Raw genomic sequence first — 22,696 nt, forward strand, 5'->3', positions numbered from 1 at the left:
CTCTGTCTTTTCGTGATTTTTTGTAATCCTAAGCAGCTACGCTTCCCACTGATTCCTTCACCTCTTGGTTCCCTGACTTTCCCTTCCCCCCAATCTCTAGTTTAAAGTCCTATTGACCACCCTATTTACTCTTTTCGCCTCTAAGAATCTTATACATTTCAATCATATCACCTCTCATTCTTCTGAACCCCAAGGAGTGCAAACCCAACCTGTTAAATTTTCATCATATGGCAGTCCTTCCATAGCTGGGATCATCATAGTAAACCTCCTCTGTACGGCCCACAATGCAGGGAGAAACCACCTGTTAAGATGCACCTTCATACTGCTGGAGGTACTAGGGCTGCCTTTTGAAATTATAGTGCTCGTCCTTCAGTAATTTTCATTGTTCCAGGGCTTTTAGAAAATAAAAAGTAATGGTTAAATTATATATGTAAGATTATTAAGGTTGACTAAAATTAGATTTTCCATTGTACAGGTTCCTTGTCCCACAGGAGTAGATATAAAAGAGATGCTGACTAATGAGGATGTGACTGTTGACCCCGACCAGCAATTTATGGGAAAAGTACCCTCCAACCTTTTCGTCTTGAATACTGACACCGATTGTGAAAATGCACTACATTGGCTCAGAAAGCAAGACACATTGACTTATGGTAGAGTTTTAATATTACTACAAGTATTATGAATATTATTTTCTATGGCATTACGAATAGTGAATAGTAAATGTGCCTGCACTTACACTTTTTAACCACATAAAGCTGATGTCACAGCAGCAGTTGGGAAAAGGAAATTGGGTTGCATCCAGAATGTTCCAGGCGATGGAAATTCAGGAGGAAACAATGCCGCCAAGGAGCCAAGTGCCGACAAGGATCCAAGTGAAAAGTCACTGGATATAAATTTACTGTTAAGAGATACCTTTGGTGGGACGGAGAGGGAAGGCCAGGACTGGGGAGGCCCAAAGACTCCTTGCAGGACTTGGTGGATCAATCATTCTCCTACCGCACACAAAATCCGAACAAAAATGAAAGAAATACTTATCTTGGCTTCTTCTGCCTACTTTTCTCCTTTCATAAATTCAGCACTGGTTATATCTTTGAGTCCCAACTGTAGCCTATTAAGTAGGCCCAAGACCCTCCTGCAACTATTATGCCCCTGATTAAAATGGCAATGGATGGGAACATGTCAAGCATGCTGCGTGAAAGCCCCAACCATTTTCACTGCCCACCTGCGTTATTCTAATGTTGGGGAATTTCTACTTTCTGGTGTTTGAATAATGGAATTATGCCCTTTAATTTTATTTTCCGACCTTTGCCTCCTCTTGGCTGCCTCCAATGCAGCCAAGTGGGCAGTGAGAGTTCTCAGAAAGTCTGGAGAATCTCACTATTGACAAGACCAGGAGAAGACTCAGGGGAGCTGTCACTTATCCCACCAGTGGGGTGGACGTGGGTGCACGTCTGCTGCTGGCTACGGTGGAAACATGGGATTCAGCAGGGCTGGAGTGTGGTTGGAGGGAGCAGAGGAGCTGGAGTTCAGCATGCCCAGAAGGAGGAAGAGTGAAGTGGAGTTGGTGTTCAGAAGGCCAGAGGGGGCGGTGAGGAACAGCAGAGCCAAGTCTCTAAAGGGCTCAGCAGATCTAGCGGTAGGATGAGAGAGGAAATAACTGAACCCAACCCTGATGTGGAAATCTTTTTTTTCTCCGAAAGACCCGGAACAGTGGCTTCGGTGGATAAAAATGAAGATGTGTCAAAACTGAAAATTACCAAAGTTGGTGAGGTAGTTTCTGCGATTTTTACAATTTATTAATTCATCATTGGGCAACACAGTGGCACAGTTGTTAGCACTGCTGCCTTACTGCGTCAGGGACCCAGGTTCAATTCTGACCTCGGGTGACTGTGTGGAGTTTGCGCGCTCTCCCTGTGTCTGCGTGGGTTTCCTCAAGGTGCTCCGGTTTCCTCTCACTGGTCAAAGAGGTGCAGGTTAGGTGGATTGGCCATGTTAAATTGTCCCTTAGTGTCCAAAGGTTAGATGGGGCTATGGGGATAGGGTGGGGGCGTGTGCCTAGGTAGGATGCTCTATAGGAGGGTTGATGCAGACTCGATGGGACAAATGGCCTCCTTCTGCACTTGTAGGGATTCTATGGTCTTTGATCAAGTCGAAAGAGAGAGATATTTAAACTTGTGCACTAGAAGGTGCAAAACTCCTAAACAGGGTTTCCACTGGCCTCTAGGATCCTCACCTATAATTTTAATCAACGACAAAAAACAAACTGGATTCAATTTCCAATTTATGTGGAAAACCTTTAGTAATGCACTATGCAATAGTATATACTGACATTAGTTTCTTAGTAAGACCTGTGTGCAATAGCTTGTTCTCAGGAGGTCGGACCGCTGAATGAATTAATCCATCCAACTTCCTGTGACTGTCCAAGTCACGCTTTCTGGCTGCGGCAGCCATGTCCTTGAGAGCTTTTGCTTTATACCCCTTTCTGAGCCAGTCCCTCGGCAAGTGAGCTAATGTCTTAAATCTAATCATCCAGTTGGGTTATCAATCCCACCTGGCCATGCAATGACCACCTGCACATGGCTTACAAGGGAAATTAGGGGTAGTATTTGATCCAACAAAGTACCATACAAATTGGCCAAGAAAAACAATAGGTCTGAGGAGTGGGAGCTATTTAGAATTCAGCAAAGAAGGACCAAAGGATTGATTAAGAAGGGGAAAATAGAGTACAAAAGTAAGCTTGCAGGGAACATAAAAACTGATTGTAAAGGTTTCTATTGGGATGTGAAGAGAAAAAGATTGGTGAAGACAAATGTAGGTCCCTTACAGTCATAAACAGGGGAATGTATAATAGGGGACAAAGAAATGGCTGAGCAACTCAATACATACTTTGGTTCTGTCTTCACAAATGAGGACACAAATAAGATACCAGAAATGCTGGAGAATGCAGGGTTTAGTGAGAAGGAGAAACAGAAGGTGATCAATATGAGGAGAGAAATGGTGTTGGGAAAATTGATGGGATTGAAGATTGCTAAATCCCCAGGGCCTGATAATCAACATCCCATGGTATTGAAGGAGGTCGTTTTCGAAATAGCGATACATTGGTGGTCAGCTTCCAGGATTCTATAGACAGCGGAACAGTTCCTGCAGATTGAAGGGTAGCTAATGTAACTCCACTCTTTGAAAAGGGAGGTAGAGAGAAAACTGGGAATTATAGACCAGTGAGCCTGATATCAGTAGTGGGGAAAATTCTAGAATCCATTATCAAAGGTTTTATAGCAGAGTACTTAGAAAACAGTGGCAGGATCGGACAGTCAGCATGGATTTATGAAGGGGAACTTATGCTTGACAAATCTACTGGAATTCTTTGAGGATGTAACTCGTAGAATTGCTGAAGAGGAGCCAGTGGATGTGGTGTATATGGACTTTCAGAAGGCTTTTGACAAAGTCCCACATAAAAGATTAACGTGTAAAATTAAAGTGCTGGGTATTGGGGTAGTGTATTGAGATTGATAGAAAACTGGTTGGCAGACAGTGGTTGGAATTAACAGATATTTTTCAAATTGGCAGGCAGTGACTAGTGGGTACTGCAGGGATCGGTGCTAGGACCCCAGCTATTTACAATATATATTAATGATTTAGATGAGGGAACCCGGATGCCACCAAGTTGGGTGGGGGAGTTAGTTGTGAGGATCCTTCAGTGTGATATGGACAAGTTAAGTGAGTGGGCAAATGAATGGCAGGTGCAGCATAATTTGGATAAATGTGAGGTTATCCACTTTGGGGCAAAAACAAAGCAGATTATTATCTGAATGGCCATTGTGTTGTTCCTCGTGTCTTAATAAAGCTCGTAGTCTCAAGTGTGGAGAAGATGCTTTATTGTGAGTTCGTTCAGTTTCCAGAGCTCGACCTAGAACTACCTTCCAGTGCTAACTACCAGCTTTGCTTGCTGTCTGTCCTGCTTACCAGCCCGCCTGCTGTGAAGAGTGTGTGTCCTCACTTCCTGTCCTGATCTATTTATATGGCTCTCCCGTGCTCCCTCTAGTGGTCGCTCAGTTGTGTTGCATCTGGTTAACTTGTGATCACCACATCCCCCTTTTTCTCTTAACATATTTTCTGAACATCGTTAAAGAAAATTGTACATCCTGTCCCAGTGTATTTATAGCTCTCCCGCTCGTGTTTGCTCTGTTGTTTTTGTATCTGGTCAATCTACGATCACCACATCCCCCTCTTTCTCATTACATAGTTTCTGTACATCATTAAGGAAAATTATACAAAACAGTAACTTATGATATGCGTATCTATACAAGTGATGATGCTATTGCCTTAGTTAACAAAGCCAATGTATTTATATGTCCAAACTTAATAAACACATTTATGAGTCCAAACTTGATGAATTTGTTCAGAGCTTTTTTTTTTCTTTTCTTTTTGTTGTTGATGACGTGGTGATATTGATATTGCAAGTCCGCTGTGAATGTTGTTGGTGTTCCTTGTTATCTTAAGTACCCAATGCGTCATCCCGAGGTGTTTGCATGGTCACATCACTGATGTTGACTGGCATGGACTTTTTTTGTGCTTGTGGTGTTGATTTATTGTCTCATCCGCCTTGGATGCTGGTGTGCTTGCTTGTTCTGGAGCAGACGTGAGTTTGTGCGATTCGTTGTCATCCCATGACATGTTTGTAGTCTTGTTATCGTTTTGCAGTGTGCTGTGGCATCGTCCATCATGTGCCAAGTAGTGCCATTGTGTACAAGTCGTTGTTTCATTGCTGTTGTTTCTGTCGTTCCTGTTTTTGTTGTTTCCGTTGCCGTACTTGTCGCTGTTTTTGTCGTTTCCGTCTTTGTTGTTGTCGCTATCTTTGCTCCTGACTTTGTTGTGTTTGTTGCCATTCTTGTTGCTTTTATTCTTGCTGTTGTCGTTCTCGTTTCTGCTGTGCTTCTTGCTATTGTTGTTTGTCTTGTCGCGCTTCATGTTGCTTTTCTTCTTGCTGTTGTCGTTCTCGTTTCTGCTGTGCTTCTTGCTATTGTTGTTGGTCTTGTCGCGCTTCATGTTGTTTTTGTTCTTGCTGTGTTTCTTTTGACTTTTGTTTTTCTTGTTATACTCTATGAGTGTCCCGAGTGGATAATTTGAGTCATTGAGCATTCCGTCTCGCGAGTGGTGCGAATGATCTGATGTTGCATCGGTGCAGGTGACATCAATCAGTTGTGGAGAATTGGATTCCGCATCTTTGCTTTCTTGGTGCTCGTCTTCCGGAGTCAAAGTCTTCTTGATTACATTTGACGCGGTGTCTGTGGACTCTCGGCGCTCCTCTTCTGGAGTCCAAATCTGCATGATTTCAGTTGACGTGGTTTCTCTAGACTCTTGGTGCTCCGCTTCTGGAGTTAAAATCTTCATGATTTCTGTTGATGTTATCTCACTGGACTCCAGGTGCTCCTCTTCTGGAGTCAAAATCTGCATGGTTTCTTTTTGTTTGATGTCTCTGGACTCCAGGTGTTCCTCTTCTGGAGTCAAAATCTGCATGTTTTCTTTCGGCATCGTCTCTCTGGACTGTTGGGTGGCCCGACTCTGTGCTTCTGTACAGACAAGCTGAGAACTGTCAGTCTCACTGTGATCCTGTACGTCGAGTGCGAGCACCTTGTCACTGTTTTCGCTCTGTGCTTCGGTACAGACAAGCTGAGAACTGTCAGTCTCACTGTGATCCTGTACGTCGAGTGCGAGCACCTTGTCACTGTTTTCGCTCTGTGCTTCGGTACAGACAAGCTGAGAACTGTCAGTCTCACTGTGATCCTGTACGTTGAGTGTGATCACCTTGTCACTGTCTTCGCATGCAGTGGGCAGAGGTGCATTGTCTTCTTCTTGTTCCTGTGAGCGTGTTGGACTTTCATAGTCCGCTCTTTCTTCTTGTTCCTGTGAGCGTGTTGGACTTTCATAGTCTGCTCTTTCTTCTTGTTCCTGTGAGCGTGTTGGACTTTCATAGTCCGCTCTTTCTTCTTGTTCCTGTGAGCTTGGTAGACTTTCATAGTCTGCTTGCGGTTGCTCAGGTACAGCGGGTTTACCTTCATGGTCTTGTTCATGCTTGGTGTCCGCTCGGGAGTGTTTGCTTGCATCCCTGTTGGCGTCTTTCATCACTCGCACTGTGGAGCCTGTCATCGCTCGCTCCGTGGAGTCTTCCTGTGCTCTCTGTGTGGCGTCGTCTTCGTCTTGGGTATTGCTGTCATCCAATGTATCGACGAGCTGCCATGGCACCATGGTGTTGGATTCATCCACCATGAGTAGAGTCGTGTTGAGCTTTGCAACGGTGTCGCTGATGCTATGATCAGCATGTCCAAATAACTCCTCCATGTCTGAGTAGTATTCTTTGAAACCCATTTCATCTTCGTTGGCTTCTTCTACCACGAGTTGATTCGTGTTGAACTTTGCGACCGTGTCGCTGATGCTGTGATAAGCATATCCGACTGACTCAGCTGTGTCTGAGTAGTATTCTCCGAAAACCAAATCATCCTGGTTGGATTCTTCTACCACGAGTTGATTCGTGTTGAACTTTGCGACCGTGTCGCTGATGCTGTGATAAGCATATCCGACTGACTCAGCCATGTCTGAGTAGTATTCTTTGAAAACCAAATCATCTTGGTTGGATTCATCTACCACGAGTTGGTTCGTGTTGTGCTTTGCGACCGTGTCGCTGATGCTATGATAAGCATATCCGACTGACTCAGCTATGTCTGAGTAGTATTCTTCGAAAACCAAAGCATTTTGGTTGGATTCATCTACCACGAGTTGGTTCGTGTTGTACTTTGCGACTGTGTCGCTGATGCTGTGATAAGCATATCCGACTGACCCAGTCAGGTCTGAGAGGTAATCGTCGAAAAACAAATCATCTTTTGTTGTTTCGGAATTCTTTTTGTTCGCTTCACTGTGTGTGGTGAAGGCAGCTTTTTCCAAGGTTTTGTGCAAGTTGTTTTTCACTGTTGGTTTAAGTTCAGGCGTTTTTCTGTGTTCTGAGGCAAGAAAATTTGGTTTTACCACTTTAAGTGTCTTGTTTTCAATTTTCGGGCATTTCCCTTTTAAGTGGGCGTGGTCAGGATTCTCAGACGTCATGACGTCACGCGTAGGAACGACTTGCACATGCGCAAATCGGCTTTCTTTCCTTGTGCGGTTCGGTGTCCATTGCGCATGCGCGGCTTGCGCATGCGCATGACGGTCTGCGATGAAGACTTTTTTTGACTGCGCATGCGCGGCTTGCGCATGCGCATAACGATCGGCGCCGCGATCTTTTGTAAACTGCGCATGCGCGACTTCCGGTTCCGGCGCATGCGCGACTTCCGGTTCCGGCGCATGCGCAGACGCGATTTGTAGTTCTTTGCTTACCAGAGACTGCAAAATGTGCTCCGACGCCATTCTATCGCGGATTTCAGCGTTTTTTTCTTTCTAAAAGTTGTAAGTTACCTTTTCTTTCCGATCTGGACTGGATTTCAGCGTTTTGGCTTTGTGAAAAATTCATGTTATTTCTTCTTTTTGATCTGTACTGTGCATTCGCGATTTCCTGATCTTTTTGTGATTTTTTAAGTCTTGCATCACTCAGTCTCTGTGCAGGTTGGACTGTGAGCATGCCTTGCTGTTCAAATTTCTCACAGTACTCTTCAAATTTGTTTAGTAACGTTTGTAAGCTGTTCCTGTCTTCACCTTTTGAGTGTTTAAATCCATTATACACTTTCCTATTGACAGGCCCTTCGATGAGAATTGCTATTTTAATTTTGTCTGAGGCTTCTGCAACATCATTAGCTATGAGATAAAAATCAAACATTTGTTTAAACCTTTTCCAGACATTTCTTACATTACCAGTCGTGTCCAGCTGAGGTGGGTATCCATGCCACATCCTCGAATTAGCGATGTCTTCCCCAGTCAAATGTCCAGTAGGAGATTTCCATGCCATTTTGTGCTTTCTGTATCTGCAGCTGAGTTGTCCTGTCGTAAGCGTCCTGAAATCACTGCTGGTACCATGTGTTGTTCCTCGTGTCTTAATAAAGCTCGCAGTCTCAAGTGTGGAGAAGATGCTTTATTGTGAGTTCGTTCAGTTTCCAGAGCTCGACCTAGAACTACCTTCCAGTGCTAACTACCAGCTTTGCTTGCTGTCTGTCCTGCTTACCAGCCCGCCTGCTGTGAAGAGTGTGTGTCCTCACTTCCTGTCCTGATCTATTTATATGGCTCTCCCGTGCTCCCTCTAGTGGTCGCTCAGTTGTGTTGCATCTGGTTAACTTGTGATCACCACAGCCATAAATTAGGAGAGGGGAGTGTGCAACGAGACCTGGGTGTCCTCATGCACCAGTCACTGAAGGTAAGTATGAAGGTGCAGCATGCAATAAAGAATGCAAATGGTATGCTGGCCTTCACAGCGAAAGAATTTGAGTACAGGAGCAAGGCTGTCTTTCTACGATTATACAAGGCCTTGGTGAGGCCACACCTGGAATATTATGAGCAGTTTTAGTCTCTTTTTCTGAGGAAGGATGTTCAACTGTAGACAGAGTGCAGCAAAGGTTTACCAGACTGATTCCTGGGATGGCAGTACTGATGTACGAGGAGCGATTGAATCGGTTAGGATTGTATTCGCTGGAGTTCAGAAGACCGAGAGGGGGTCTCATAGAAACCTATAAAATTCTAACAGGACTGGACAGGGTTGATGCAGGAAGGATGTTCCCGATTGTGGATGTGTCCAGAACCAGTGGTCACAGTCTGAGGATACGGGGTGGACCATTTAGGACAGTGATGAGGAGAACTTTCTTCACGCAGAGAGTGGTGAGCCCGTGGAATTCATTAACACAGAAAGTAGTTGAGTCCAAATCATTGTATTGAATCAAGAAGCAGTTAGATATAACACTTAGGGTGAAGGGGATCAAAGGATATGCGGGAACATGGGATTAGGCTATTGTGTTGGATGATCAGCCATGACCATAATGAATGGCGAAGTGGGCTTGAAGGGCCGAATAGCCTCCTCCTGCTCCTATTTTTTCTATGTTTCTATGTCATTTCCTGCTCTCAGCAGGAGACATCTCCAGGTACCTGTCAGTATTGGATGTGATTTCTGTATCCTGGTAAGGCAGGAAGAAAGTGTCTGGTGATTAGCTACAATCCCAGTGCATGTGCTGGCATTTCTGTGCCTGTGTGCATATACTTGTCCAGTCTTTATTTATTTATTTTTAAAATGTTCTTATCAGGGGTTTTTCGTTTTATACAGAACAAAGATGAGCGTGAATATACACAGAAAATATATACCTCGGTTATCGTTCATTATATACATCAGTTACGATTTCTTGTTTTCAGCAGGTGCTTAGTTTTAGTCAGATCTCCTGCTCCCCTCTCCCCCTTTTCCTCACGATCCCCCTCCCCTTGTCATCTGCTGTGCCTTCTTCATTTGTCAGGGCTTCCAACCTACACCTGTTGGGGTGGCATGCTGCAACATATATTTTCAAATGTTGGGTATGGTTGGGTTCTGTGCCACGCTGTTCTCCCCCCCCCTCTCTCTCTTCCTCCTCCTCCTCCCCCCCCCCCCCCCCACCCCCCCCCCCCCCCCCACCCCCGCTTTCTTTCAGTTTGTTTCTGTGGTTCTTCTGTGGCTCCTCCCTCCCTTCCCCCGGCTTATTGGTTACTGGCTGTTGGCTACAAACAGGTCTTGGAATAAATTGATAAATGATTCCCATGTTTTGTGGACCCCCTCTTCCGAGCCAAGGATAGCAAATTTGATTTTCTCCATTTGCAGAAATTCCAACAGCCAGTCTGCAGCTGTCTGCTGATCGCCAGCTGAGCAGGGTTCTTCGGTGGGTGATTGGGGAGGCAAAGGCAAGGGCGTCAGCCCTCCTCCCCATAAACATTTCTGGCTGTTCTGATACCCCGAAGACTGCCACTCTCGGGCATGGCTCCACCCTCATCCCTACAACCTTAGACATTGCCTCGAAGAAGGCTGTCCAGAACCCAACAAGTGTGGGGCATGACTAGAACATGTGGGCATGGTTGGCCGGGCCTCCTTTGCACCGTACACATGAAATGAAATGAAAATCGCTTATTGTCACGAGTAGGCTTCAATGAAGTTACTGTGAAAAGCCCCTAGTCGCCACATTCCGGCGCCTGTCCGGGGAAGCTGGTACAGGACATTTGTCCTCCACCTCCGGGAAGAACCTACTCATTTGGGTTCTGGTTAAGTGAGCTCTATGTACCACTTTCAGCTGCATTAGGCTTAGCCTTGCGCATGTAGAGGTGGAGTTGACCCTGTGCAGTGCTTAGCTCCAGAGTCCCCACTCTATTTCAAACCCCAGGTCTTCCTCCCATTTGTCTTTTGTCTCGCCCAGTGGTGTGCATTCCTTTTCCAGTAGCCGCCCATACAGGTCACTGCAGTTTCCCCTCCCTAGGGTGGCCACATCCAGTTGGGTCTCTAATAGCAATTGTGCAGTGGCCGCGCCCTTTGTTTCCCTCCAAAAGAGGTTTTTGACCTGCATATATCTTAATTCATTTCCCCGGTCAGTTGGAACTTCTCTGTTAGTTGTTAGTTCTTTTAGTGATATCAGCCTGTTGTCTGTGTAGAAGTCCCTAATTGTCAACGTCCCACTGTCCTGTCCCCACCTTTTGAAGGTGGCATCCATTTTGGATGGTGCAAACCTGTGGTTGTTGCAGATGGGGGCCTTAATGGACATCCCGGGTAAACTGAAATGCTGTTGTAGTTGGTTCCACAACCGGAGTGTGGCTATCACCACTGGGCTTGCTGAGTGCCTGGTCGGTGGGGGTGGGCGCACTGCCATGACCAGTGGCCGGAGGGAGGTCCCAGTGTGGGAGCCCTCCTCCATTCTTACCCATTCCTCTCTGGCTCCGAGATCTACCCCTTTACCCTTTCTGCTGTGATAATATTGCAGGTTTGGAAGGGCTAGGCCCCCCATGCTTCTTGTTCTCTGCAGGACCTTCTTGGGGATCCTTTCCGCTGAGGTGAAGAAGGCCTTGGGGATGTAGATCGGTATGGATCTCAACAGGAAGAGGAACCTGGGCAGTACATTCATCTTAATTGTGTGCACCCTCCCTGCCAGGGAGAGTGGGAGTGTGTCCCATCTATGTGGATCTTTTTGATTCCCTTCACCAGGCTGGTCAGGTTCCACTTGTGGATTTGTGTCCAATCATGGGCGATTTGGATCCCCAGTTGCGGAATTTGTGGTGGGCCTGTTTGAATGGCAGTCCCTCCAGCACTGCCTCTCCAGTTTGGAGGTTCATCGTGAAGATCTCAATTTTGCTCGTTGAGTTTGTAGCCCAAGAAGGTTCCAAACTCTTTCAAGAGCACCGTGATTCTCTCCCTGTTCCTTTGTGGGTCTGATATGTAAAGGAGCAGGTCATCCGCATAGACTGAGACTGTGCTGTCTCTGCTCCGGATCCACTTCCAATTCTTATCCACCCTGAGTGCAATCGTTAGTGGTTCAATCGCTGGGCGAACTGCAGCGGGGACAGCGGGTATCCCCGCCTTGTGCCTGTGCAGCAGCTACTTAGAGCTGCTGGTGTTGGTTTGTACTCTCATAATGGGTGCGCTGTACAGTTTTTTTTAAACAAACATTTTATTAAGGCATTTATGGTTTTATAACAACAAAAGATACAAATACAAATGTAAACATAATTCAGTACGTAACACCCCCCAGCCATCAACCATTCCCCGCCAATATAGCTTATACACACAGTTCCCAAATCCTTCCATCTCCTCTTGCTGATCCCGCCTAAACTAAACTAAACTAAACTAACTCCCCCTACCCCCCTCATTCCCTAACCCTCCCCCCCTTATTGTATCTGCTAACAGTTTAATTTTCACCGAAGAAGTCGCTAAATGGCTGCCACCTTCGGACAAACCCTAACATTGAACCTCTCAGGGCGAACTTAAATTTCTCAAGCCTGAGAAACCCGACCATGTTGCTAATCCATACCCCTGATTCCATAAGATCCGTCTCCGGGCTACCAAGGAGGCAAAGGCCAAAACGTCAGCCTCTCTCGCTCCCTGGCCTCCTGGGACTTCTAACACTCCAAATATTGCCACCTCTGGACTCGGCCCTACCCTCGTTTTTAGCGTGGTGTACATGGCATCAGCAAATCCCTGCCAGAATCCCCCAAGCTTCGGACATACCCAAAACATGTGGACATGATTTTCAGGCCCTGCTGCACACCTCACAGACCTGTCTTCTACCCCAAAAAACCTGCTCATCCGGGCCACCGTCATTTGTTCCCGGTGAACCACCTTTAATTGTATCAGGCTGAGCCTGACACATGATGAGGACGTGTTGATTCTGCTCAGAGCATCCTCCCACAGACCTGCCTCCAGCTCCTTACCTCCCCTATCCGGGTTCCATCCCACTTCATAAGCTCTATATAAATTTCCGAGACCTTCCCCTCCCTCACCCCCGTTTTAGAAACTACCTTATCCTGTATCCCCTGTGGCGGTAGAAGTGGAAAGATCGGAACCTGCCTTTGCACAAAGTCCCTCACCTGCAGAAAGCGAAACCCATTCCTAGCCGGCAATTCGAACTCCTCCTCCAAATCTTCCAAACAAGGAAAGCTCCCATCAATAACCAGGTCCCCAGCCTCTCAATCCCTGCTCTCTGCCACCTCCCAAACCCTCATCCAACCTCCCCAGGACAAACCAGTGATTGCCACAAATTGGAGCCCACACCATTGCTCCCTCCACTCCCAAGTGCTTCCGCCACTGTCCCCTAACTCTCAAAGCCGCCACCACCACCAGGCTTGTGGAGTACCAAGCCGGTGAGAACGGCCGAGGTGCCGTTACCAGTGCTCCTAAACTTGTGCCCTACATGATGCCTCCTCCACCCACTCCCACACCGACCCCTCCCCCACTACTCACTTCCTGATAATAGCTAAACTTGCCGCCCAGTAGTAATTCCTAAAGTTCGGCAGGGCCAAACCACCCCCCCCCCCCCCCCCCCCCCCCCACCCCCCAATCCTTCGGCTTCACTCCAACAGCACTTTCCTTACTTGCGGGGTTTTACCCGCCCACACAAACCCAGAGATCACCGCATTAACCCACTTAAAAAAGGCCCTTTGGTATTAAAAATAGGGAGACACTGGAAAACAAACAAAAATCTCGGGAGAACCGTCATCTTTACGGTCTGTACCCTCCCCATTAGTGACAACAGGAGCATGTCCCACCTTAGAAAGTCTGCTCCCATCCCCGTGCCACCTGAATTCCCAAGTATCGAAAACTCCCTCCCACCACTTTAAACGGCAGCTCCCCCAGTCTCCTCTCCTGCCCCCTTGCCTGGATCACAAAAACCTCACTTTTTCCCATATTCAATTTATACCCCGAGAACCGATCAAATCCCCCTAAGATCCGCATAATCTCTCCCATACCCCCTAGCGGGTCAGAAATATACAGGAGTAGGTCGTCCCACCGGTGCCTGGTACAGCAACCGGACCCAGTCCTCTAAACCCTGCCCAAATCCAAACCGTCTCAGGACCGCCCACAAATACTTCCACTCCACCCAGTAGAAGGCCTTCTCCCCATCCATAGCGACCACCACCTCCACCTCCCTCCCCTCGGAGGGCATTATGATGACATTTAAGAGCCTTCTAATGTTGGCCGTTAACTGCCTGCCTTTGACAAATCCCTTCTGGTCCTCCCCCAGCACCCCCGGTACACAGTCCTCTATTTTCGAGACCAAAATCTTGGCCAGCAAATTGGCGACAACAATTAGTAGGGAGATTGGTCTGTATCACCTGCATTGTTCTAGATCCTTCTCCCGCTTCAGGATCAATTAAATCGAAGCCTGTGACACTGTTGGGGGAAGAACAACCCGCTCCCTAGCCTCATTAAATGCCCTCACCAGCACCCCAGAAAACTTCTTATAAAATTCCACTGGGTATCCGTCCGGTCCCGGGGCCGTATCTGACTGCATGGCCTCCAATCCCTCTACTACTTCCACAATCCCGATCGGTCTCCCAGCCCTCCACCAACCTTTCCTCCACCTTCGGAAACTCCAAATCCTCCAAGACGTTCCTCATCCCCTCCACCCCAGCTGGGGGCTCCAACTCATACAGCAACTGTAAAATTCCTTGAACACCCTGTTCACCCCCACTGGGTCCAAAATTGTGTTCCCCCCTCTATCCTTTACTCTTCCCATCTCCCTGGCCGCCTCCTGTTTCCTGAGCTGGTGTGCTAGCATCCTACAGGCCTTCTCCCCATATTCATACACCACCCCTCTCGCCTTCCTCAACTTACCCACCGCCTTCCCTGTGGATATCAGACCAAACTCCATCTGCAGCTTCTGCCGCTCCTTCAACAACCCCGCCTCCGGGGCTTTCGAGTACCTCTATCCACCTGGAGGATCTCCCTAACCAGCCTATCCATCTCTGCCCGTTCCACCTTCTCTTTGTGAGCCCGTACCAAAATCAGCTCCCCCTAACTACTGCCTTCAGCTTCCCATACTGTTGCTGCCGAAACCTCTCCTGTGTCATTTATCTCCATATAATTCTGGATGGCCTCCCTCACCCGCCCGCACACCTCCTCGTCCGCTAACAGTCGTACATCCAATCTCCATTGCGGGTGCTGATCCCCCTCCTTGCTTACCCGTAAATCCACCCAGTTTGGGGCATGGTCCGACACAACAATCGCCGAATACTCGGCATTCACCACCCCTGCCAGCAAAGCCCTGTTCAAAACAAAAAAATCAATTTGGGAGTACACTTTGTGAACATGGGAGAAAAAAGAAAATTCCTTTGTTCTTGGTCGTCTGAACCTACATAGATCTACCCCTCCCATCTGTTCCACAAACCCCTGAGTTCCTTTGCCGCGGCTGGCACCCTCCCTCACCTTGCACTCGACCGATCTGTAAGATTTTAGACTGTGTCAGTTGAGGGATTTTGAAACCATCAATTCAATTCAAGGTTACCAGCTGCACCTGCGATTACTGGAACTCAGTAGAAATTCAAGTTAAAATTTGTCAGGTGCAAATAAGAATTGTTTTATTTGTCTTCTATTGATTACAACTTGAAAGTCATTTAAAAGGCAATTCGTAGACAATTTGAAGCTTTCAAAGAATCATAGGAATTATCTTCTTAGGCAAACAGCTCGAAGCATAACTTTTAAAAGTCAAAGTCTGAAGTCAAAGTCTGAAAATGAAATATGAATACAGAGAGACAGTGAATAGTTCAGATCAAAGTATAGATGCTTCTAACCTATCAACAAAAACTATCCTAAAACTCTTTCTCTCTCTCTCTCTCTCTCTAACCCTAACCTAAAATGGCGGCAAAGTCTTCTATTGTTATACTGTTTCATATCTGTCTTAAGTGATCTGATCACACCCCAATATAATCCTAATTGGTTTGGGTTAGACTCAAACACATTTGATTTAATGGCAAGCTGTCCATCTTCAATATGTAACATTACTTCTAATTGTTGCCTGTCTGCCTACTTGTGCATGTTAAAGAATGCGATATTGTGCTTTATCAAAGCCAGCAAAAACTGGTTTTATGCTGACCTGACTACTGCAACAATGGAGACCTCATGCTATCTCGTCATGCCATGCTGGGCATGACTCCAAAAATATAATTCAAACTGTCTATTTCAATCTAGTAAAGTAAATTATGCTGTTTTTATAAAATTGTTGTTTTGAGAATGTTGGAATCAAATATGTATTTGATTCGATGTTCTAACTGTCCATTTATTAAAAACAAGGCAACATAGTCTAAAATGTTTCAGCTTGTATAAGTCATGGGATGTGATTCACCCTAATCTCGAATGGCGTGAGAACAGTAGAACCTTCACTCCTGCCACCTCGTTGCCATGGATTCAGCCCTTGTCCTTGGAGAAATGTAATGAAAAGTGTTTGTCTTATCAGACTTCTGTGTTACTTTAAAACTATGACAATAGGTTTGCAAAATATGTGTCTTCTTTTTAATCCTTACTTTTAAAACTGGGGCTTAATATTTACGCTTAAACAGCTATCTTTTACCTATATTAGGTGTATTAGAAATACCTGGCTTCGACATGATCCAACCTCAGATCTATAACCGTATTAAAGTCATGATCAGCCTATGTGAGTCTAAGTCCGGCATCTTTCCCAACACCATGCCGAACTTCACCCCCTTCTTTAAGAGGGCCAATTTCATCTTGTTGAAACTCGCACTTCTGTTGGCCTGTTCCGCACCTAAGACCTGGTAAATACGCAGCTCGTTGCCTTCCCATATGCAGCTCCTCGTCTGCCTGGCCCCCCTCAAGATCTGCTCCTCGTCCAGGAACCGGTGCATTCGTATTATTCCTTGTGTCTGAATAAAGCTTGTAGTCTTACAGTTGAAGTAGATGCTTTATTGTGTGAGTTTGTTCTCTCTCCAGCGCTTATACTGTTTGTTACATGAGAGCTGTCTGTCTGTGTCCTGCTCACCAGCTGCCATTCCTGTGAAGAGTGCACCCTGACCTCCTGTCTGTCCATTATATACACCTCTGGTGCTCATTCTAGCAGTTACTTAGTTGTAGTGTATATTAACCCCTTGTGTATATACAATGATGCACATCACATTCGTACCACCATTGCCCTCAGCGACTCATTCCTCAGCGGCTTTCTCATCAGCACTCTGTGTGCCCTGTCCATGTCCAAGGGTCGAGCAAATGCACCTTCCCCCAACAGCTTCTCGAACATATGCGCCACATATGTCCCTGCATCCAATCCCTCGCTGCCCTCCGGGAGGCAACAATCCTCAGGTTCTAATTGCGCGATCTGTTGTCTAAATCCTCCAATTTCCCTTGCAGCCTCTTCTGGTGTTCGTTCATTAGTCCCACCTCACCACCATCGCAGCTAGCTGCTCATTGTGCTCAGCAACCGCCTCTTGCACCTTTTGCATCACCTGGCCTTGGACTTCCAGTCTCAGCTCCACATGGTCAATCCTGTCTTAATAGGACCCAGGTATTCCTTTCTTTGCAGAGTAAAGCTGCTCCGTTGACCACATGGCCGGCAATTTTGGTCCCTGACCCTTCGTCATATTCTCCTGTGCTGCAGACTCCACTCCCGTCTTCGACCAACAATCTCTCCTTTTCAGACCACTTCTATTCCATAAATCCATACACTGGTGGGGAATCCTTCTCTACTTCACAAGTCTCCTGTTTTGTCGATCAAATCCACCGGAAATCGGGGAAAAAGGTCCCAAAGGTTCACCACGAGCAGGAGCTACCAAATACGCGACCACTCACTCCATGGCCTCCACCGGAAGTCCCATGCACAGCAGTTTCACCTAGGCGGTGAACCCTGTTCCAAGCCTGAACCACTTCAGTACCTCTATGAGATACTTTCATTCAACTCTGTCGAAAGCCTTTTCTGCATCCAGGGAGATGATCACCTCTAGTGTTCTCTCCCAGGGTGGGGTCATTATCACGTTCAGCAGGTGCCTGATGTTCAATATCAGCTGTCTACCCTTGACAAAGCCTGTCTGGTCTTCTGCCACCACCTCTGGTGCGCAGTTCGCTAGTCGCTTGGCTAGGGTCCTGGCCAATTTGCGCGTCTTCATTTAGCAGCGAAATGGGTCTGTAGGACCCGCAATCTGTTGGGCCTTTACCTTTCTTGGGTATCAGCGAGATTGAGGCCTGTGCTAGCATAGATGGCAGGGTGTCACCGCCAGTAGGTGGCAGGGTGTCCAGTCTGTTCCTGGTGCCTTCCCCGCTTGCATGGAGCTGATGCTCTCCATGACATCTCCCAGTTCTAATGATGCTTCCAGCCATGTTTCCTATCCTCCCATACAACTGGTATGTCCAGTCCATCGAGGAACCGTTTCACCCCCAAGTCGCCTGCGGGGGCTCGGAGGTGTACTGTCCCCGGTAGAAGGGCTTGAATGCCTCATTGACCTTTTCCAGCCCTGCCTAGTTTGCCTCTGATGTCTCTAATCTGTGCTATTTCTCGTGTGGCTGCCTGCCTCCGTATTCGTACAGGGTCCCCCGTATGGTGGAGTTGGTGCACTGCTTTCCTCGTGGAGACCAGGTCAAAGTCTATTTGTAGCTTCTTCCGCTTCGCAAGGAGCTCTAAGGTTGGGGCTTTGGATTATCGCCAGTCTAACTCCAGGATGGAGTTGACTAGCTGTTGTCTCTTCCATATTTCTTCGTGCTTTTTAAGCAATAATTTGACCCCTGATCACAGCCTTCAGCACCTCCCAGAACGTGGCGGGTGAGATCGCCCCATTCTGGTTATTAGTAATATACTCGTTTATTGCCTGTAATATTTTCTCACAGAAGGCTTTATCGGCCAGGAGACTGTGACCAACCTCCATGAGGGGTGTTGACCATGGGCCGTCTCCAACCTCACATTCATGTAATGTTGAGCGTGGTTGGAGATTATGATCGCAGAGTATTCCACTCTTACTAGCCCTGGAAGCACTGATTTCCCCACTACAAAAAAGTCTATCCGTGTGTATACATTATGTACCTGGGAGACGAAGGTGAACTCCTTCTACCTTGGGTGGGTGAACCGCCATGGGTCCACTGCCCCCATCTGCTCCATGAATGTGCCAAGATCTTTTGCTATATTAGAGGCCATCCCTGTTTTGGGGTTTGTCCTTTCTGTCTGTGGATCCTGTACACAGTTATAAGGGGCTGGTTTAGCTCACCAGGCTAAATCGCTGGCTTTTAAAGCAGACCAAGCAGGCCAGCAGCACGGTTCGATTCCCGTACCAGCCTCCCCGGACAGGTGCCGGAATGTGGCGACTAGGGGCTTTTCACAGTAACTTCATTGAAGCCTACTCGTGACAATAAGTGATGTTCATTTCATTTCATTTCATAGTACCCCATGATACGTTGGTGCGTGTCAACGCGGTGATTTCTGTCTTGGCATTTTTATAAACTCCGTTTCATTCCGATTGGGAGCGTTGACCATGATCACCGGTGCCCTGTCCAGGACACCGCTGTCCATGATCTACAGTCACCCTGTGTCCATAACCGTCCTCATCGCGGTAAATATTTGATGCACTATCAATTACGCAAAGGCGAGAGTAGGATGTAATCGAGGCTTTATTACACAGAGATGTGTGGCCTCCGCAGCAGCTGATGAAATGGCTGCTGCACGGGGAGCACACATATTTATACTCCGCCTACTCGGCGGTGCCAGCAGGCAGGGATCTACCCCCATACCTGTAGTACAGGGGCCTTACCGTAAAACACCTATAACAACATCCTCTACATACAATATATACATCAGTGGTGACTACCACATTCAACCTCTGTTAAAAATGAGTCCGGCGGGGATGGTGGAGAACTATATACAAGAAATTGTGTTTTAAAAGTACAGTTAAAATTATAAATTCAGGTGGTCCGGTGCCTTAATCTGTTGTAGAGAGCACCGTAGTGCTGGTGGCGACCCCGGCGGCAGCTTTGTCTTCGGAGACTCTGGGAGCGTGTTGAAATCTTCTTCATCCCTGGGTGTGGGCAAGGGGAGGGCAGAGTGTCCCGGAGCGGGGGCTGCCGTGGGGTGCGCCGGGGAAGGGAGGGTGGCGGCGGGTTGGAGGGGGTGTGTGTGGGGAATCAGCTGGTGCCAGGTCCCTGAGGGAGACTGTCTTGGCGGCCGTCAGGGTACGCTATGTAAGCGTACTGCGGGTTGGTGTGAAGTAGCTGTACCTTTTAAACAAACGGGTCCGCCTTGTGGAGTCGAACGTGTCTACGGAGGAGAACGGGTCCTAGAGCTGCCAGCCATGTTGGGAGCAATACCCCGGAGGTGGACTTCCTGGAGAAGGCAAAGAGACGTTCATGGGGGGTTTCATTAGTCGTGGTGCACAGGGGCGACCAAAAGGAGTGGAGAATTCTGGACCGTAGGGCAAGTTGGACAGCCCTCCAGACCATCCCGTTCACCCTCTCTACCTGCCTGTTTCCCCTGGGGTTTTAGCTGGTCATCCTGCTCAAGGCCATGCCCCTGTTGAGCAGGTACTGGCGCAGCTTATAGCTCATGAATGAGGATCCCCAGTCGCAGTGAACGTAGGCGGGGAAACCGAACAGAGCGAAGATGGTGTTGAGGACTTTGATGACGGTGGCATGGGACGGCAAAGGGGAATCGGGAGTATTCATCGATCACACTGAGAAAGTACGTGTTGCGGTCGGTGGAGGGGTGGGGCCCTTTGAAGTCCACGCTAGGCGTTCAAAGGGGCGGGAGGCCTTCACCAGGCGCGCACGGTCTGACCGGTAGAAGTGCGGTTTACACTCCGCGCAGACCTGGCAGTCTCTGGTGATCACCCTGACTTCCTCGATGGAGTAGGGAAGGTTGTGGGTCTTGATGAAATGGTAAAAACAGGTGACTCCTGGGTGACAGAGGTTGTCGTGCAGGGTGCGGAGTCGGTCCACTTGTGCGTTGGCACATGTACCTCGGAATAGGGCATTGGGGGGCTCATTGAGCTTACCGGGGCGATACAAAATCTCGTAGTTGTAGGTGGAGAGCTCGATCCTTGACCTCAAGATTTTGTCATTTTTGACCTTGCCCCGCTGTGTGTTGTTAGACATGATGGCAACCGACCGTTGGTCAGTGAGGAGAGTGAATCTCCTGCCGGCCAGGTAATGCCTCCAATGGTGCACAGCTTCAACGATGGCTTGGGCCTCCTTTTCGATGGAGGAGTGACGAATTTCGGAGGCATGGAGGGTGCAGGAAAAGAATGCCACGGGCCTGCCTGCCAGGTTGAGGGTGGTGGCCAGAGCGATGTCTGATGCATCGCTCTCCACTTGGAATGGGAGTGTCTCGTCGACCGCGTGCATCGCGGCCTTGATACGGTTGAAGTCCTGGTGAGCCTCGGCCATTAGTGGGAAAATGGTGGATTGGATGAGTGGCGGGCCTTGTCCGCATAGTTTGGGAACCACTGGGCGTAATACGAAAATAACCCCAGGCACCGTTTGAGGGCTTCGGGGCAGTGGGGGAGGGGGAGTTCCATGAGGGGGCGCATGTGATCAGGGTCGGGCCCCAGAACTCCGTTCTGGATCACATAGCCGAGGATTGCTAAGCAGTTCGTGCTGAACACTCACTTCTCCTTGTTATACGTGAGGTTGAGGAGAGTGGCGGTGTGGAGACATTTGGCAAGGTTGGCGTCATGGTCCTGCTGCTCATGGCCGCAGATGGTGACATTGTCCAGGTACGGGAAATCCGTAGTCCGTACCGGTCAACCATTCGGTCCATCTCCCGTTGGAAGACCGAGACCCCATTGGTGACGCCGAAGGGGACCCTAAGAAAGTGGTAAAGGCGGCTGTCTGCTTCGAACGCAGTGTATGGGCGGTCCGCCTTACGGATGGGGAGCTGGTGGTAGGCAGATTTCAGGTCCACTGTCGAGAAGACCCGGTATTGAGCAATCTGATTGACCATATCAGATATGCATGGGAGGGGGTACCCATCGAGCTGTGTGTACCGATTGATGGTCTGACTGCAGTCAACGACCATCCTATTTTTCTCCCCAGTTTTGACTACTACCACCTGGGCTCTCCAGGGGCTGTTGCTGGCTTCGATGATGCCTTCCCGAAGCAGCCGCTGGACCTCGGACCGGATGAAGGTCCTGTCCTGGGCGCTGGACCGTCTGCTTCTGGTGGCGACGGGTTTGTAATCCGGGGTTAGGTTTGCAAAAAGGGAAGGTGGGTCGACCTTGAGGGCCACGAGGCCGCACACAGTAAGGCGTGGTAGGGGCCCGCCGAATTTCAGGGTTAGGCTCTGGAGGTTGCACTGCAAGTCCAGGCCGAGTAGCAAGGCAGCGCAGAGGTTGGGGAGGATGTAGAGGCAGAAGCCACTGAACTCCACGCCCTGGACAGTGAGAGTGGTGATGCAGTACCCCGGATCGCCACGGAGTGGGATCCGGAGGCCAGGGAGATTCTCTGTTTGGCAGGGTGTACCACGAGGGAGCAGCGCCTTACCGTATTGGGGTGAATGAAGCTTTTAGTGCTCCCGGAGTCCAGCAGGCAGGAGATCTCGTGTCCGTTGACCTTCGCTTTAGTTGAAGCAGTCGCGAGGTTGTGTGGTCGAGACTGGTCAATCGTGACCGAGGCGAGACGTGGCTGGTCGTCGGTGGTTGCAGGTGATGAGCGGCCTGATGAGGTGCCCGACGGGCAGGGGTCCCGAGTCGGGCAAGATGGCAGTGCCCACGAGCCGCACGTGTCGTGGAGGAGGCAAGATGGCGTCGCCCTGGGGCTGCCGTGTCATGAGGATGGCAAGATGGCGGCGCCTGTTGGTTTTGGGAGGAACAAGATGGCGGCGCCCAAGGGCCTCACGTGTTACGAGTCGAGCAAGATGGCAGCGTCCACTGACTGCACGTGATCCGAAGAGAGGAAGATGGCAGTGTCCACTGGTCGCACGTGGGGGGTGCCGCGACAATAGCGGCGATTGAGCGGGCCTGGCACACTGCAGCGAAATGTCCCTTCTTACCACAGGCTTTGCAGAGGGCGTTCCGTGCCGGGCAGCGCTGTCGGGGGTGCTTTGACTGCCCACAGAAGTAGCATTTGGACCCCCTGGGATTGGTCTGCTGCCGTGCGGCACAGGCGTGGAGCTGGCTAAGGGTGGTCGCTGATGGGGTCCACGATGGGGCAGCCGTCTGCGGAGTCCATGATGCACAGGAGGGGTGGGCCGCGCGGTTGGTGGCATAGGCCTGAATGTTGCGTGATGTGACCGTAAGTGAGAGCGCTAGCTTTTTGGTCGCCGCGAGGTCGAGCATGGCCCCTTCTAGGAGGCGCTGACGGATGTAA

The 22,696-nt window shown here is 48.7% G+C and overlaps 1 protein-coding gene across 3 annotated transcripts in view; it reads left to right on the forward strand.

Moving 5' to 3' along the window:
- Positions 1–22,696, forward strand: part of cfap61 (cilia and flagella associated protein 61) — a 490,576-nt gene that overhangs the window by 261,570 nt on the left and 206,310 nt on the right. For all 3 annotated transcript variants that reach the window (XM_038805956.1, XM_038805965.1, XM_038805971.1), the window contains exon 20: positions 476–650. In XM_038805956.1, coding sequence (XP_038661884.1) covers positions 476–650 — 175 coding nt within the window. The remainder of the gene's footprint in view (positions 1–475; positions 651–22,696) is intronic.

This window comes from Scyliorhinus canicula, chromosome 1, assembly GCF_902713615.1.
Source record: "Scyliorhinus canicula chromosome 1, sScyCan1.1, whole genome shotgun sequence".
NCBI lineage: Eukaryota > Metazoa > Chordata > Chondrichthyes > Carcharhiniformes > Scyliorhinidae > Scyliorhinus > Scyliorhinus canicula.